The 18,432-nt window shown below is 42.1% G+C and overlaps 2 protein-coding genes across 2 annotated transcripts in view; one reads left to right on the top strand and one right to left on the bottom strand.

The window, feature by feature from the left end:
- LOC137977455 (TRPL translocation defect protein 14-like) overlaps positions 1 to 9,665 on the bottom strand; it is a 16,387-nt gene extending 6,722 nt beyond the window's left edge. Inside the window, exons 1-3 of the mRNA XM_068824678.1 lie at positions 9,290 to 9,665; positions 2,134 to 2,201; positions 14 to 51 (exon numbers count right to left, since the gene is read on the bottom strand). Coding sequence (XP_068680779.1) covers positions 14 to 51; positions 2,134 to 2,201; positions 9,290 to 9,383 — 200 coding nt within the window. The 5' untranslated portion in view covers positions 9,384 to 9,665. The remainder of the gene's footprint in view (positions 1 to 13; positions 52 to 2,133; positions 2,202 to 9,289) is intronic.
- Positions 9,666 to 9,699: 34 nt separating this feature from the next.
- LOC137977456 (exonuclease V-like) lies at positions 9,700 to 18,252 on the top strand. The gene is given in 4 exon segments (XM_068824679.1): positions 9,700 to 9,850; positions 16,103 to 16,336; positions 17,361 to 17,843; positions 17,846 to 18,252. Coding segments are annotated over 4 exon segments (1,080 nt in total). The 5' UTR covers positions 9,700 to 9,753; the 3' UTR covers positions 18,112 to 18,252.
- The last annotated feature ends 180 nt before the right edge of the window (positions 18,253 to 18,432 follow it).

The raw sequence follows: 18,432 nt of genomic DNA, 5'->3' as shown, positions 1-18,432 counted from the left end.
AAAAAAACTTTACCCCAGTAACATAGTTGCTGCTTCTGGAACCCTGTAAACCTGCAAATGATCAATAAGTTTAGTTTTCACTTGCTGTTTAGCGAATGTGTACTACATGTACCGTAGGTGATGCGTCGGCCACATGTCAGTGACATGTCAGCTGACATGTTGAACAATGCTTTGACAAATGCGTTTGTCAGATCCGACTTGTTGCAATATCTACATTAACATTCAGATAACTTAAGAAATTTGAATTTTAAAATGCACTTACAATTTCAACTGTGCAGGACCACATGTATGTAAAAAATAGACAGACATTGCGTATGTGTGGTAGTGCAGTAACACAGCACTGTATTCCATAACTGTCAACTGAGCTACGTTTTGTCTTCCAGGAGATTCATGTTATCTTTGCATAATATGTAGCTCTAATAATACACGATATAGTTTTGGTACCATATGTCATCATAGTGCCATAGTAGATGTCTTAGGCATTAAAATAGCCCCCTGAGAAGACATGTGGTTACTAGTAAAATACTAAACCCAGAAAGATTGAAAAAATAAAAGGGAATTGAGAAACATTGGCTTTGAGGCTGACATGTTGATCATTTTCAAGTTCCCTCACAACATCTTTTTTACCACAAGTTTAAGTGTGCGCTCTGACCATCTGACAGCTTTCTAAGACAAAAGTTCACTGAAGTTTTAAGCCCTGTCCGGTGGGTTTAGTATTGGATGGGAGACATCAAAATACACGACTTGCCGTCAGAAACATAGGACTGAAAATTCTATTTTAATGCTCGAAAATGTGAACTAAGCAAGGCACAGATTTTGTTAGCGCTGCTTTACGCAAAACAAATATTGATGCAAAAGTCAATGAATATTGATACACAGTTTTTGGGAAGAGCAGAAGGAAGTTCTCAGGAATTGTCGATCAAGAATAAAATATTATGCCATCAGCAACAAAATTTGCGACACGAAAACAACTTACCGTAAATTTTGAACCAAGAATATAAAAAGTTACCATCAGCAAAAAACAATTTGGGAGATTTTTGCTACGTTCAATTTTTCTATTGTACTTTTGGCTGCACAAGTAAATCACAAAATTGAAAGTGACATTGAATTCAGCAGGCGCCATGATCAAGTTACCTTGCATGTTTACTCGTGAAACAAAGGATACAACTGAGGCAAAATGATGGCAAGACACCAGGTTTTATTTTTTGTTACTTTGGCTTTTTTTTTCTTTTAAGTGTTTTAAAGATTGACAAGAAATTTGTGAATTCAACACAAAGGTCACAATCGCCCAACTCTTGTGGTTGACCATTGTTTCTGCAAAGTCAAAAATTCACTCTCCTAGACGAGGGATATATCACCAGGTAATTCCATTGTTTTAGAAATAGCAGCGTCACGAATTCTTCCCGATTTTGGGGCTCATTTTGTTGAAACTCAAGCACGCTTCCAACAGACCTGTTTATTTTCGTGACTTTATAATGCACACACTGCGGGCCTATTGGCACCACAGACTTACCCTCTCACAACCCAGTGACATAGTGTGTAGTGCACTTACAGTGTACTACCACAAAAACCGCTGACCAAGATATTCAAATTCAAGTTATAAAAGTTGCTATCTTGCAACTACACACTGTATCCATTCACTTGCAATGTAACTAGTCAGTGTGAGAAGGCTCTCTCTTTGCATGCATCCTGCATCTTCCTCACTCTCCCCACAAAGAAAGAGCCTGCTCACCTGGCTACAAGGAAACTTAACCAATATTGAACTGGTGAAGGCATGAGTAATATGCTCTTAAAAATGTGTCTCAGAGTCATTTTAATATATTCCTTGGTTGTCATGTTTTATTTTATTTTATATCTTATACATCAGTATTAGTGTCAAAGAAGTAAACAGAACACTTGCTTCTCTATAAATGACTGCCTGGGCAAAAATGATGGATTGGGCTTGCTGGACTAATGATGTGGCACATTATCTTTTTGAAAATGTTCTCAGTTGAAACAGCTCGTAGTCAAATAGAAAGAAACAATATTATTATTTTTATAAACCCATTGACTCCTTGGAGTGAGACTTCTGTCTAATGCCAGTTGATTTTACTTGTCAGTGGGTTAATGTGAGTGAGTATTCAATGTCATCACCTTCCAGCCAAGATTTTCAAAGAAAGTGGACATCATTGCCTGAACTGTTGTTTTCCCTGCACAAGGACCTTCAAAAGGAAAAACAATTATTATCCACCCAATTTTACAATAAAATTTTTTTAGCTCAGCAGCAAAGCATTCTTTTTTACCTATGATAATATTTTGTTTATTGTCAATTATACGTTTATATTTACATATTATAATATGGATGTATTTAGTTCTGTAAGACCGTTATAGCCGGGGAGTGGGTTGTGAGGCTGGGCTCTCACAACCTCTCGAAATGCTCCCAATGGCGTGCGACTCTAAGAGCCTCTGTCAGCTAAGTCCAACTTCTGGCCTCCGCGCAGCGGAACTGGCACCACCGACAGGAGAAGGGGCGAAGGCGAAGCCAATGGCGGCTTAAAACCAGTTTCCCAGGGTAGATGGGGGTCTTAGCCTGTGAAGGCAGCCCATCTAGGGGAATGTAAATCCTGATTTCAAACCTCTGCTGCCTTGGGGCTATACCTGATCTCAGGAAGGCTTCAGGACAAACCTCAAGGACAAATCCGGAGTGGAGCCCCTAAGGCGGTTGGCAGGTGCTCAGCACTTCCTTCCAGCAGCTTCTGCAGTGGAACTAGCCCCAAGTTGTATTGGTTCTTCCTTTCACTTGGACCCAGCCAGTGACACAGAGAGGGGGACACTCTCGTCAGGCCTTAATGCAAACTGGAGAGGACACTCCAGCAGTGTCGCAAGACTCCGGAACAACACGTGACGAGGCAGTTTACCGGTTCTCAGCTCCGACTGATTGGCATAAGAAGGAGTTCCAGGGGTCTCATCCAACGGTGGGAGAAGCCCTTGCAGCTTCATTGGGTGGCTACCACCCGCCTCAAGCTGGGCAGCCCCCACCCAGTAAGGTGCTGCCACATCATTGCTTGCCTGCTCTACTGGGTATGTAGAGCTTAGGGGACCCTCCCGACAAGCGGGCAAGTACTTGCACCAAGCAGTCAAAAGCAAAAAACTACAAAGACTCCAGCTCTTCGAATCGCAAGCTGGAACATTTGCACCATGTGCCCTGGTCTCTCTGCTGACCTTCAGTTAATGGACGACTCCCGCAAGATCACCGTCATCAACAAGGACCTGGCACGACTCAACATTGACGTCGCCTGTCTCCAGGAAACCTGGCCAAGAGTGGGTCACTTATGGAAAGAGACTACACCTTCTTCTGGCAAGGCCTTTCCCAGGACGAGCCGAGGCAGTATGGCACAGGTTTTGCCGTGAGGAACTCACTGATTGCCCTCCAGAGGGTCATCGAGAATTTTTGCTCTCTGCATGCAAATGACGGCGGGCTTTGTGAACATCATATGTGACCCTTCACGCGAAAAGGGGGCTTATGAAAATTTCACGCTGATGCCGATTTCACGGCAGATAACCGTGAAATTATATCAAGCAAGCTGAAATTCCGTGAAATTCCTTTAAAACAGAGTGAACTCGGCGTGAAAATTTATCATACCACCGTGAACTAGTTCACGCCGGGTAGTGAAATAATTCACGCCGTGAAATAATTCACGCCGTGAAAAAATTCACAGCGTGAAATAATTCACGCCGTGGAAAAAAAAAATCCTCAAAATTAATTAATTTCATTATCAATACGTTGGTTTTGAGTTTCTGGCAGATTTCGAGTGTGAAAGAACCATTGACGTGAACCTTTTGATGCTCATTAATTTTTGTCTACTAAAAGGTTGACTTAAACTCAACTGAAGAAACATGCATGCGGGCGAATGGATTTTGCGAGCATGTGAGTACTGAGCATTTTCCAGCAAGGACGAGCAGTGATCCAAACATCTTTTCGAGATCACCCAGCAGAAAATGAATTATGAGCATTAATCTTTGGGGCAAATTGGAAAATCACAGCAACTCGCGTTATAGTATGTTTTTAAAAGTGCGCCAAATGGTGCGACTAACCGCTCAAAGTACAATCAAAATCCAAACGTGGTATCAGAGTAATGTAACTAAAGAACCACTCCGAATTTCAGGGCTGTGCGATATTCCAAACTCAAGTTATTCGTCAAAATTATAATGTATGGAGACGCTCTCTGCTAAACTGTACACACTTCTCGTCACCTCTTGTCGGTTTTCACTGTCACACCATCATCAACACCACTCAACAATAATAAAGTCAAGAATAAACGAGGTAAAAGAAGATGAATATTTAAAGAGTCTCGCAAAGGTTCAGGCCTGTGCGATGTTTCGTGCGGGAGATATTCGAAGAAATGTTTTACTCCAAATCAAATTTATAAGGCTTTGAATGGATACGCGTAAATAGGGCGGCCGGAAGCTAACAAAAACATATGTCATCGAGTTTTGCCATAAAAAGCCGGTAGCCATCTTCTGAAGTCTCATAAACATCAATGTGAGTACTTGTCCTCATGCAAGCTAAGGACTGTTCAGATTGCAAAATCTCAGCGGATAAATCACTTTTTTAACCTACGTGACAGCATTCTTGGCCGCAATTTTAATAACATCAAACTTGTCATGCACTGTACAGTAACCAGAGACAACTAACTTTCTCGTGTTACTTTTAAACCGAATAAGCTTGAGCAAAAATCAAGGATGCAGGCCGACGGCGGCAAAAATGTTCCCATAAATTAGCGAGGCCGGTTAAAACCGCAGAAGGGATTTAAGATCCACATCGGGGATGTCAATTTCATTGCGTATTTTTGACCAAACCGTTGATTACATGCAGAATTGGGGAGCATTCCTCGTATGGTGTCTAGTGCGCTTTTGGATGCTTCCCTCTCCTCCTACACAATTTTTTTTATTGTTTATACTACAGAAGAAACTGTAAGAAATAAACTGTTTTGCTCGGTAGCGTAATTCGTGTTAGTCGTCATTTTCATCCAAATTATAAATCGTCGTGCCATCAACAAAGCAAAACAATCGTACCAACTTCGATTTCGCCGAAAATAACGAAACGGCGCCCCGTAAAAACTTAAACCTTTGCACACAAGAGAAGAAATAAATACCATTATTCGATTTCCGACGCATTGTTTATCTTGTTTAATTCCAAAACCAGGACAAGAAATTTTCCTGTTATTCTTTTAATGGCGTAGCAACAATTTCACGGCGTGAACTCATTATTTTCACGGTCTTCGATTTCACGCCGTGAACTTTTTCACTCAGCATAGTGAAAAGAATTGGAGCAATAGTGAACTTACCGTGAAATTTCAATTTCACGGAGTGAAATAGTAAATTCACGAGCCGTGACCGTAAAATTTATTTCACGGTTCACCATGAAATCCATAAGCCCCCTTTTCGCGTGAAAGGTCACATATCCACCTATGCCGGCTCTACAGGAAACACTATCCAGAATCCCAAGTTCCATGGGCATATATTTGCTAGGCGATTTAAGCGCTCGCATTGGGACCGACTGGCAAGCATGACCTACCTGCCTCGGCCACTTCGGCGTCGGCAGGATGAATGAGAATGGGCAGAGGTTGCTCGAACTCTGCTGTCACCATGGCCTCTGCATCACCAACAGCCACTTTAAGTGTAAGGAGCTGCACAAAGTGTCTTGGAGACATCCTTGATCCCGCCACTGGCACCAGCACTAGCGTCACCACTAGGAGAGCAAACCTCAGCAGTGTCCTCCACACAAGAAGCTCTGACTGTGACACGGACCACTCGCTCGTTGCAAGCAAGGTCAGGCTGAAGCCTAGAAAGATCCACCACGCCAAGACCAAGGGTCGCCCCCACATCAACACCTGCGGCACTTCTGACCCCGTTAAGGCTCAGAGCTTCGCTGACAGCCTCCAGGAGAAACTTGCTGCGTAACCAACAACCAGCAACCCAGATGCCAAATGGTCTCACCTCCGTGATGCCATGGCTGTATTCAGCAAGAGAGAACGCAAGAATGCTGACTGGTTCGAGGCTTGCTGGGAAGAATTGCAGCCAGTCATGGAGGCCAAGAGGAAAGCGATGCTGGCTCACAAGCAGCACCCTTCCCCAAGCACACACGACGCCCTTTGAGCAGCTAGCAGCATGGCCCAGCAGACCGCCCGCCGCTGTGCCAACGAGTACTGGCAGAACCTATGCGCCAAAATCCAGCTAGCAGCGGACTGTGGCCACACAAAGGTGATGTATGAGGGCATCAAAACTGCCACCGGCCCTACGAGTGTCAAAACAGCCCTGCTCAAATCAAAGACTGGCGAGGTCATTACTTATCAGAGCATGCAGCTGCAGCATTGGGTGGAGCATTATCTCGAGCTCTAACTCAACCCAGAGCATTGTCACAGACACTGCCCTCAATGCCCTACCTGGGTTGCCAGTCATAGAGGAGCTTGACAACACACCGACACTAGAAGAGCTCAGCATAGCCATTGACAGTGTCGCCTGTGGCAAGGCACTGGGGAATGACGGTATCCCGCCAGACGTTTTGAAGCATGGGAAGCAAACCTTCCCGCAACCGCTTCACAAGCAAGGTCACATCCCCCAAGACATGAGAGATGCTAACATAGTCACCCTGTACAAGAAAAACGATAGTGATTGCAACAACTATCGCAGCATCTCTCTTCTGAGCATCGTTGGTAAAGTCTTCGCTCGGGTCACCTTGACCCCACTGCAGAGCCTTGCTTCGCAGTCTACCCCAAGTCACAGTGTGGCTTCAGAGCTGGGAGGTCCACAGTGGACATGATCTTCTCCCTCTGTCAGCTGCAGGAGAAGTGTCGAGAGCAGCAGCAGCCATTGTTCCTCGCCTTCGTGGACCTCACCAAAACCAGAAGATTGGCTACCCTCCAAAACTCCAGGCGATTATCACCTCCTTTCACCAGGACATGCAGGGTACGGTCTGCTTCGATGGGGCCACCTCCAATGCCTTCCCAGTCAGCAGTGGAGTAAGGCAGGGCTGTGTCCTTGCTCCAACCCTGTTCAGGATTTTCTTCTCGATGCTGCTCCAGTATGCTTTTGTAGACTGTACAGAAGGTGTCTACGTCCGGATGAGGTCAGACAGCCATCTCTTCAACATCGCCAGACTCCGCGCCAAAACCAAAGCTTATGGGAGCTGCTGTTTGCAGACGATGCTGCTTTAACATCCCAACAACATCCCTCCAACATCTCCTAGACAAGCTGTCCCATGCCTGCAAGGAGTTTGGGCTAACAATCAGCCTCAGGAAGACCAACATCCTGGCGCAAGATGCTGAGTTCCCCCTCAGTCATCACCATCGACAACATGGAGCTGGAGGTTGTGGACACCTTCACCTACTTGGGCTTTACCGTGTCAAGCTCGACTCTGCTTGATGCTGAGATCAGCTTCAGGATTGCCAAAGCAGCTGCTGTCACGGCCAAACTCAGCAAGCAAGTGTGAGGCAATGACCTGTTAAGCAAAAGGACCAAGATGTGCGTCTACCAAGCTTGTGTGCTGTCGACTCTCCTTTATGGCAGCGATTTGTGGATGACCTATGCCACACAAGAGCGGCGACTCAACGGATTCCACCTACGCTGCCTTTAGCGCCTGCTGCACATCAAGAGTCACCAACACCGAGGTCCTGGAGCTCACTGGCTCACTGAGCATGCCATCACTGCTCATTCAGAGAGGCCTTCGATGGCTCGGCCATGCACATTGCATGGAGCCTGATCGCCTGCCAAGAGAAATCCTTTATAGAGAACTGCAGGAGGGCGTCCGTCGTGTAGGTAGACCGCTGCTGCGCTACAAGGCCGTCACCAAGCAAGAATTGCAATCTGCACTAATCGACACCAGTGCATGGGAGGGACATTGCCAAACACCGAGATACATGGCCGCAAAGTGTCAAAGTGGTGGTGTCAAAGGCGGAAGCGAATGCTAGAGTCCAGGCTACATGCAAGACAGTGGAGAGGAAAGAACAAGCAGCCTCTGTGCACAATTCCACCGGGCACGTCTGTGCCACCTGCAACAGAGACTGCCACTCCAGGATTGGGCTACACAGTCATACAAGATCCTGCCGAAATCCCCAGCGCTAACCATCGCCTCTTCGAGATGAGGATGCCACTATGTATATATTTCCACCCCTAGGTGTAATTGAATAGCTGCCAGTGCAAACAACAATAATATAATGATAATAATAATAATAACGATGTTTCCTGTTGAAAACTTGTGAAAATAACACCCCGCTAGCAGGTCTCTCTTTTCTGGCTGTATGTATGAGAAAAGAGTCCGTAACCTTGGACGGCACTCTTCAAACCAAATGCCCCATGATATGTTTGCTGACTGTGACTTGAGCCCGCTGTGTCCCGCGCATTCCTTTACAGTAATTTCACTGTTGTTAAGTGAGCCCACACCACATGAAGTATCACATTTGTATTTGGTCGCTAAGTAATTATCGCGAACACTCCACACAGTAAGTTTCGACCCATGGAAGAAGTCTCGGGGGGGGGGGGGCTCATACCCTGACCCTGTTTAAGACAAATATCGCTGATTTTCCTACCCATTTTATGACAGAATTCCGATTTTTGATACCCTGTTTAAGACATTTAACCCAGTTTAAGACAAAAATTGATAAATCGATACCCTGATTAAGACAAAAAAATGGTAAATTCGATACCCTGTTCAAGACAAAAATCCTGAAAAACATACCCTGGCTGGCCGCACGTCCCCATTAAGCCCTTATAAGGGAGTACCCCACCCACCCACCCCCCCCCCCCCCCGGGGAAGGGAAGTAACAAACCAAAAGTGAAACAAAAACACCTGTCTTCCTTCTCCTTTCGTTTCCACATGATTGCGTTTCAAATTGTGTACGGAATAGCGACGTAAACAATAAAGAACAGAAGAGAATCTTGGTTTCCACGGCATTTTGTACAAGATAAAAAATACGAGTAAGAAAGTAGAACAGGCCGAGGTTTCACCGGCTTTCAGCGGGTGTGATATTAAAACAGCTGTAATTTCCTTTCAATTTTAGTTTTGGCAGTTGTGCTCAGTCGTTTCCCATACAATTGCAAATATATATTAAATCACACGTATTGACATGAACGTTTCCTGCCCACTGGAACAAAAGTTATAAGAAGTAAGCTTAATAAGCGACAGAGGAAATAGAATTCTTCAGGACTACAATCTCCATCCGGGCCATAAAACATAGGCTTATTTATTTGATACTCTGCGTATGTGCCACTTCTCCGCGCACATTACTTCAAGTATATAAATTAAACGAACCTCCAGTCAGGACAACTTTATAAACTCTTGTTTCCTTCGTACCCTCCTCAAATGCCCTTAGGCCATTAACACCGCATGTATTTGAAGGCATCATGTCACAAATTCCCTGGTTTCGAGTCGTCAAACCTGCTGTCCTCTTCTGCAGCAAATTTGTCTATTAAAGTCTCTCGTGTCTTCGTCGAATTCGCTGTTTAAAGCGCTAAATCTATGGTAAACGACAGAAATTGGTACGAGTAACGACAGAAATCGGAACAAGTAACGACAACAATTCCCGACGGTGTAAACAGACAGATGTCACTCGACCTCTACTCGGTCGAGATTGTCGTCGAGATTGTCGTCGAGATTGTCGTCCTCTTCCTCGAGTAATTCCTCGAGGTCAAAAACGAAATTACCTTATTTGGTCAGCGTGTACTTTGTTGTTACTTTACTCATAGGGGTAACCCGCGGGCTGTTTGGTTCAAAACATGGCCGAATCCGCCGAAAACGCTATTGAAGTAGAAATCGTCAGTGATTTAGAGTTTAGACTGTTGGATGAAGCAATCCATGCGGCCATTCTACAAGGTATATTTCTTTTGGCTAAACTGCAGAATACCCGGCCACTTAATAATAAATATTTGCCTATGAATGGCGCGTGTGTATTTCAAGTTAAGCCTAAGCTTTTTAAATATATGCCTACAATCATAACTCTGATATTTAATACTCAGTAACAATACATTTAATAGTGTACGCTCATTTTCGTTCAAGGACTTTTTTGAGAAACACAGTGCTTCAATGCAACAGATCACTGAAATATCGGCTGATGGGTAGACTTTCATATACCGGACAAAAATGGCGGAGGACAAATGCAAAAGGAGCAATTGCAGAATACCCTGCAAAACCTCACCACTATGGTTTCCCCTAGGCGGCATTGTCTGAAGAGCGAGCCATTCCTAGGCAAATATTCTGCAATTTAGCCGACCCACCCACTGTCCGATTAGCAAGAATGCCGCCCATGGGAAACAATAGTGGTGAGGTGTTGCGGGGTATTCTGCAATTGCTCCCGCTTTGTTTTGTTTTGCGGACATTAATTATTTCAGATTCGGAATATAGACCAGCCCGGCTGATACATTAATGCTTAAATACAGATAAACGTCTCATGTCCCCAGAAATCCCCTCCCCGTACCGATACAATTCAAAATTCTTGGGAATTTGGACCCTGAGTCCGAATCTCCCGGCCTGACTACTGAACAATTTGTCCCTCGGTAAACATTAAACCCTTGGGAAAAATAATTTGTTTTCTTACCCCAGAGTTCTGATGTTGTTGTGGGAAACACCAAGGACTTGACCAGACATAAGTGCTTTGTGATACATTAAGTGCCCGTTTATGTTGTAGGTCAATTTTATCCCCTGGTTAATTTTTTTAAACCAGTTCAAAATTTTTGAACCTCGGTCCATTTGTTTTCAAACCAGTTTAATTTTTTCCTTATAACAACACCCATTTCAACATAGTTGGACATCGTTCTGTAATTAAGTAGAACCCTTTATGGAGTATGTATAAAATAAACTAAAGAAATCATTTTAGGATTACTATGGTGGATTTTTGTCTTTGGTGCTATCAAAGTCCAACAAATGTTCGTGATTAGGATCAAATGCTCAGCACTTATTTCAGGGTTCGTACAGGTCATGGAAAACCTGGAAAGTCATGGAATTGCAGTATTTCAGTTTCCAGGCCTGGAAAGTCATGGAATTTAATTGTCGGTCATGGAAAGTCATGGAAAATTATAGTTACGTGTGGTGCGTAAATTATTGCAGAAGTGGAAGCAAGGACAAAATAAAATGCAGACGAGTTATGTCAGAAAATACCCCAAAAACAAGGACAATTTTGACAATTTTCGAAACTGGCAGCTAAACTTTCGGTCATGGAAAACTGGAAAAAGTCATGGAAAGTCATGGGATTTGAAAAACTCTTGAGGGTACGAATCCTGTATTTTGAATGGTTACCGGTTAGCTTTCATTTAAGGTTATAGGGACACTGCTGGCATTTTAGGAATTAGGGTTTAAGCTTTCAAATTGGTGATTAGGTTATGCACTGTCTTATTTGAAACAGTTAGCATTCCAGGAGGCGTATGCCAACTGCAGACTGTCTACAAATAGAGATAAACAGTATTATTTTAAGTCTAAGCACCCATTTTAGCTTTCAATAACTGTGAGTCAGGTTTAGTCTGCAGTTTAAAGTCTGCAAGTGGCACGCATTGTAGTGATTGGAGTAATCACTTATTTGAAGTGTTTAGTCTAACACAACCGTTGGTCATAGGGTTAAGAAATGATTGTTTCATGGTTATTGGAAGTAAAGCTAGTGATTCTTTCACATGTAGGATAAAGGGGTTAGATTGTAAAGAAGCTGTGGTGCTGTGTCAGTGGGAAAGTGAAATAAAGTAAAGGGTTTATCAAGTTAGTTGATGTGGTAATGAAAAAATTCCTTTGGCAATATGTAAAATGTAAATTTAAATGGCTTTCTTTACAGTGATGAAATGGTATATGAAATGAATCATATATGAACTGCAGATATGAAATCAAGTGAAGCTATGATCTTCGCAGTTATGAGCGCAATTTTTGCAATTGCGAAGAGAAGCCTGAAAAATTCAGGACTTCAACGGGGTTTGAACCCGTGACCTCACGATTCCGGTGCGACGCTCTAACCATCTGAGCTATGAAGCCACTGACGTTGGGAGCTGGTCATTTGTGGGTTGTAATGGTTCCGTGAGGAATGAATCAGTGATGAAATGGTATATGAAATGAATCATATATGAACTGCGGATATGAAATCAAGTGAAGCTATGATCTTCGCAGTTATGAGCGCAATTTTTGCAATTGTGTAGAGAAGCCTGAAAAATTCAGGACTTCATTGGGAGCTGGTCATTTGTGGGTTCTAATGGTCCGGTGAGGAATGAATCAGTGATGAAATGGTATATGAAATGAATCATATATGAACTGCAGATATGAAATCAAGTGAAGCTATGATCAACTGACCAACGTCAGTGGCTTCATAGCTCAGTTGGTTCGAGCGTCGCACCGGAATCACGAGGTCACGGGTTCAAACCCCATTGAAGTTCTGAATTTTTCAGGCTTCTCTACGCAATTGCAAAAATTGCGCTCATAACTGCGAAGATCATAGCTTCACTTGATTTCTTTACAGTGGAAGTACACTTAGCTATCAAGCTAGTTTACAGGCACTCCACTGTTAACAAGGTGAAAGTAACAATTCATAACAGGAACATTATTAAGAACCCCAACTGGCGGGAGGCAACCAGTTGGCTATTTACAAAGCGTGGTGGAGTTGAATCAGGGACAACCGGAAACAAATCCAAGCCAGAGGTTAGAACGGGATTTGAACCCGGAGCAGCCGCATGCAAACCCAACGCCCTAACCACTGGACCACACTGCCTCCCTGTGTAATACTGTGTAATACAAGATTTACATGAGATTTTACTGCCCCATCAGTAAAATACGGTTAATGGAACGTGACCATACTAAAAGGGGCTATTCATGTTGCGTTAGTTATCTTCGTGTTCTTTGTAGTCGGTCGTTCAAGGTCATAAAAAAAAATGGTTTTGTTGTAAATAAAATGAGGACATAAGAGACTTTGCTCCTAGATATCAGTTTATAACGTACACCTGCATTGGCCAAATCTGTTAAGGCCTCATTCATAACTGTTAAAGAGCATGTGTAATACCTACCTGCTCATAGTAGAAGCTGTACAACTGGCTACTGTAATAGACAGAGTCTAGCTATAAAAGCCTCAGTTAGCCGTCCAAGGTTCACTTGGCAGTTTGTCTTCTATAGTAAACCAACTAGCTGTTGGCATTTGGTAAAGTTTTTTCCCCTCCCTCCCTTTGGAGATGGGTTGTGTTTATCGCCTTGCCTTCATTAAAATTGGGTAACTCCTGCGAGGTGCGGTTAAGTCTGCGCAGCGACTTCCCCCAAGCTTGTTGGCTCATTTGCCTTCGTACATAGCTCGCTAACCCATACTCTTGTCCGATCCAGCACGTGCTGTTTACAAATCAGCTCGTGGTGCTGGGGAGATAAGTGAGGTTGTTCTATATCACGCAATCCGGAAGTCGCATAGGCTAACCAGTCGCAAGGCAGTGTTCCCCTCAAAAAACGCCAATACGTCTGTTTTCTCGTTCTATTGCGCCTTACGTTATGCCTTAAAAGCTAACTATGTTGATACCAAGGAACAGTGACATTAAAAATATTTGTCTCTCAGATTTTCAATTAACAAGAGTAGTACCAGAAAGTAACTACATTACAATAATGTAATGTATTACTAATTTATGTACGGTTATGATATTAATAAACTTCAATAATATTTACGGGTATGTTGAAACAAAATTACTCAATTTTGCAAAATGGCCTGTTTAAAAGCTGATGTAAAGGAAATTTCTTTGGAATAATCGAAAGTAACAGTAGCAGTGCACAGATCTAATTTTGTAGGAGAAATAAGTAATTGGATTTTTCCAAACTTTTCTACGCATGGAATTAAAGCACATTTTGACGAGTCTGTTAACAATTTTCTGGCTGATTTCTGCATAATTTGTTGAAGCCACTTTTTCATACTTGTGTCCTCCATGAGAAATTTGACTGTGCACTTGAGACAAGATTTGAAACAGTTCCCGTTTTGAAACCACTTTCTTGTTGTTTCCTGTGAAGAGTTTGCCGTTACTGTAAGCCCATTTCTTTTAAGTTTTCATCTGACGTTTCCATTTTGTTACAAGTTGTTTCGGCTCAGATCAATCCTCGTTTCCTAAAAGGCCAAGTTGCTTCTCTGTTTTTTTCTTTTAAGAAATGTATGTTTGGCCTTGTTGCAAAAATCATCTAATAACAATAATTTATTTATGATTGTTTTCAATTCCTTTAGTTCTCTTAGACTAGAGAAATGTATTTCATTTACGCTTGCCTACTGCATTTGCGTGACTCTGCCATTTTATCACTGCTAGGAGGGACACCTATATATATTTGATTAGTTTACTACTACTACTACTACTACTACTACTACTACTACTACTTATTATTATTATTATTATAAAACTAATTGGGGACACTAATCATAATGAATTAACTCATCAAAATCAGATATTGGTTATTTAGGTGTCTTAAACTCTACACCGTAATAAAATATCAAAGAAGCTTATTGTTCTTTCTTCTCCTATGTACTTTTGCCCTTTTATTTTTCATATTATTAAAAAGGAAATTATTTTGATTCTTTTCTGTTCTACAATGTGTATTGTATTCATTACTTTGCTCAAACAATATTGTACAAATTGTCCTAACTTTATGTACATAGTAATCTGTGTTAGTTAAATAAAAATTAAATTGAATTGAATTGTGAAATGTCTGTGAGAAGTGTTTTAGAGGGAGTGGGTATAAGGGGTATTCAAGGAGAGGGCTAGTTGGAAGGTAAAGGGAGATAGATCTCTGACGGAAGGGTGGGGTAGGATAGAGATAATGGGGAAGATGAGGGAGGGGTAAGAGAAAGAGAACGGAGGAAAGGAATGTCTCGTTCTTTTTGAGACCCCCAAAAAACCAAGCCCCTGTTTTTTAACTACACCCCCAAGAAAAGGAAAATCCCTCTTTAAAACAGTTTAATAAACTGGTTTTAAAAAACTGAAACCATTGGATAAAAGGAGGTGCAGGTAAGAGATGGGGTCGAAAAATACATAGCTCACATTTACATGCAATCTTACCACCCCAGGGTGCTGGGTGACCATTCTTGAGACTACTGCGTGGTCGCTTAGTATGTAAACAGGCAAAATGGTGGGTGAAGGATGCATTTTGGAGGTTAATGCTCTTTTCATTAAGCCCACTGACTTCTCTTGCTTCAACTTTTCAGTACTGTTGCTTCTTATTGTCACTTTTAATGCTGCAATGTCTCCGCCAAAGGCAGTATATCATGACACAAGCCCACGCCAGGTTGGTGGGTTACCCCAACTTCAAGCGTTTAAATGGCTTGAAATGCGACCCCGGCTGGGCAGGTTACCAGGTCTAGCAGACTGGGCAACCCGCCTCGGCTGGTTACCTCACCTATCATGTAAATGTGAGTCTAAAAAAGAAGAGTTTATAAGAGGTTACCCTGCCTTCATGTAAACAGACCCTGTTGTTATATATGTAAACAGACCCTGTTGTATTCAGCTTGGGCAATAATTTATTATTGTATTTGGGTGAGGCTAAATCGCGTGGGTGGGTGGTGGGTCGTGTTTGTTTGAAGATAAAAAAAGATAATTATATATTAGCTCCCTCAGTGCTCAGTCTAAATTTGTCTTTGGTCTTTAGGTCTTGTCTGTTTCGAGAATTTCCAGTTCTTGATAAAAAAAAGGGTTAGGGTTAGGTTAGGGACCCATGACCCTCAACCCATGATCCACCCACCAATGCCGATTAGACACTCTCATTGTATCCTGGTCTACATAATTCCTGGGTTCAAGATGCTCTGACCACTCGTTGAATTTGTTCCTGGCAGTCCCTGGTTCAACTTCCCAGCTGCACTTGTAAATAGCCGACTGGTTTGCCTAAAACCAGTTGGGATTCTTAACAGTTGTTGTTGTTGTTGTTGTTGTTGTAATTGTTTTGTTGCGTTGTTTCGTTAATTGTGTTTCATTGGCCCTGAAAAGCCCCTATGGGGAGCGGTCTATTAAGTATGTATGTATGTAACTATATGTATTTTCATTTTTGGGGTCGAAACCATATGGGTTTGATATCAGCTGTTTTACCAGTGGATATTGTATAGAGCTCAAGGACCACCTGAGAACCTTAATTGGTGACAGCAGTATTTTTTTTTAGAAAGCAAAACTACCAACTGCAAGGAGACAGATCACCACAACAGGAGTTGTGTTTCTTCAACAGAGTGTCTCACCCCCTTGGACAGGTTCAGAGGTAAAAAGGGATATTTGAGTGTAAGTGATTTGGCTGCACAGTTCTGGTGTGAGCAGCAGATGGAATACAGCTTCCTGGCTCCTGAACCAAAACCAGAAACTGAACAAATGCAGATCGGGAAGAGTATCCACTTAGCAAGAGGTAACTATGCCTCCCATGCATGACACTTCTAGATACACCAGACGATTTCACTTGTCAATGGGGCTGGTTTAGTGATGAAAGGATTCACAACATGCAGGACCACTACTAAAAAACTATACCCACTTTAACAGTTTCCTTCCTAAGAGTGACAGTTGGAGATTTTTAATACTCAAGTGCCAAACAATTTTTCCCATCAGCAGGGGCCAACTCAGGGATTAAAGATGATATCCAGTCTGTATATACTAAACAGTCTTCAGTGTTTCCATTGCCAACTATTAATTAAAAATTAAATGCCAAAGACAAGTGGTTCATTTAGGGGGTATTTACATGAGTCCGGGACGAACTCAGGCTGGCACAAGTTTGTATCGGCCTCTATACGTTTCTTATGTGTTTACATGAGACTGGCCTGACAACGAACTCAGACCGGTCTGACTTCGTCTTGGTTGCAGCACTGAGACAAGAAATTGTACCAGTCAGAGCTGAGCTGCTAACCATTCTCGTGTAAATGACAACAAATCTTAGACCGGGTCAAGTTCAAGCCTGTATGCTTTTGGGTCAGCCATTTATTAGCCAAAACATATTATTTCATCCCGAAACTTAGCACCAAGCATTTCTTCCCAGTTTCAAGTAAGTGGCCCAAAAAATTTCATAGTCCAGTACAAGTTTATACTGGTCTGAGTTCGTCCTGGTCTCATGTAAATACCCCCTTAGTTTACAATATCATTATTCAATTATGTTTTTTTTAATTTTTGACAATGGGTTGCTATTAGTCTGTATAATTTATGAACTGGAGATCATCTTTAAGGCATAGGAACAGTGACAAGAGGCTAATTATTAAGCTATAATTTATTGACAGCCAATATGTTTTCAGTCAGTTGTGCAGCAGGAAAGAAAGAAAACAATAGTTAGTTTAAGTTACGTCAGAATAAAGTATTGTTTGAAGGAAAGGTAGCACTAATTCTCCTTAACTAATATTAATGGAAACCAATGAGTTACAATTGCATTTTTACTTGATTATATCCAGAAATGGAACTTCACGACATGGTGGACATCAAGATAGAAAGCAAAGAGGACAAGTGGGCATCCATCTTCATGGACTGCCTTACAAAGATAGCTTTACTGGATGCAGGTCAAACAGTCCGGGAATTTCCTGTCCTTGGAGAACCATTTGACCTTGGAGTATTAGTATACGGAATTATCGATGAACTACACTATAATGAAATGGGTCAGCTTGAACTGGTTGAGCTTAAGACCAGAGCTGGAAGATGCAGTATTCCTCCTAAAGCACAACAAAACAGGACATTTCTACAAGCAATGCTCTACAACATCATGTTCAATGACTTGTTGTCAGGAAAACTAGATGCAACCAGTCTTTTGGCAAAACTAAGATTAAATGGGGATGCCGTTCTTTCTGAGGATATAAAAAACTATGCTGGACAACACAGAATACCACATGATAAGCTTTTTCAAATTGCTGATTTAATGTTGAAAAGGTTTCAGTTATGTAGCACACCAAAAATAAAACAGTAGTAGTTGAGTACTTTTCACAGGTTAGAAATGAAGTTGTTAGTAAAGTAAGCATGGACTTAGATGAAGAATGGACAAAAGCCAAGTTGAGGACAATGTTACCGTATTGGAAAGGAGAAAGAAGTACGGCAGGTGTGGAAATAGAAGAGGCATGGAAATGCCAGAGATGTGAATTTGCAGATATTTGTGTTTGGAGAATGAGAAAAGATGAGGAGTGTAGAAGCTGTAATAAACATGTCATCAACTGATACATGAAATAATCGTACATGTATATATTTGAAGTACCAGTTGGCTATAGGCCAAAGGTATATGTGATCCCTGCACTTACCTGGACAAGTTAATTAGGAGCTTAAGCAATGACGGCGGCAGCAGCAACAAAAACTTCATCTCAAAAATATAAATTCACGTTATTGTAATCACTTCATGACTATCTCAACCTTTTTAGTATGACAAGGGTGTGGTAGAACGGCGTTTAATTTAGGGGAGAAAATGAAAATTTATCGTCAAGTGCTAACGTTTTCAATAAAAACTCAAAGATGCAAATTTGTGACGTTCTCATTGTCATCGCT

This window comes from Montipora foliosa, chromosome 11 (assembly GCF_036669935.1).
Source record: "Montipora foliosa isolate CH-2021 chromosome 11, ASM3666993v2, whole genome shotgun sequence".
Taxonomy (NCBI): domain Eukaryota; kingdom Metazoa; phylum Cnidaria; class Anthozoa; order Scleractinia; family Acroporidae; genus Montipora; species Montipora foliosa.
This window is presented reverse-complemented; position numbering and strand designations above follow the sequence as displayed.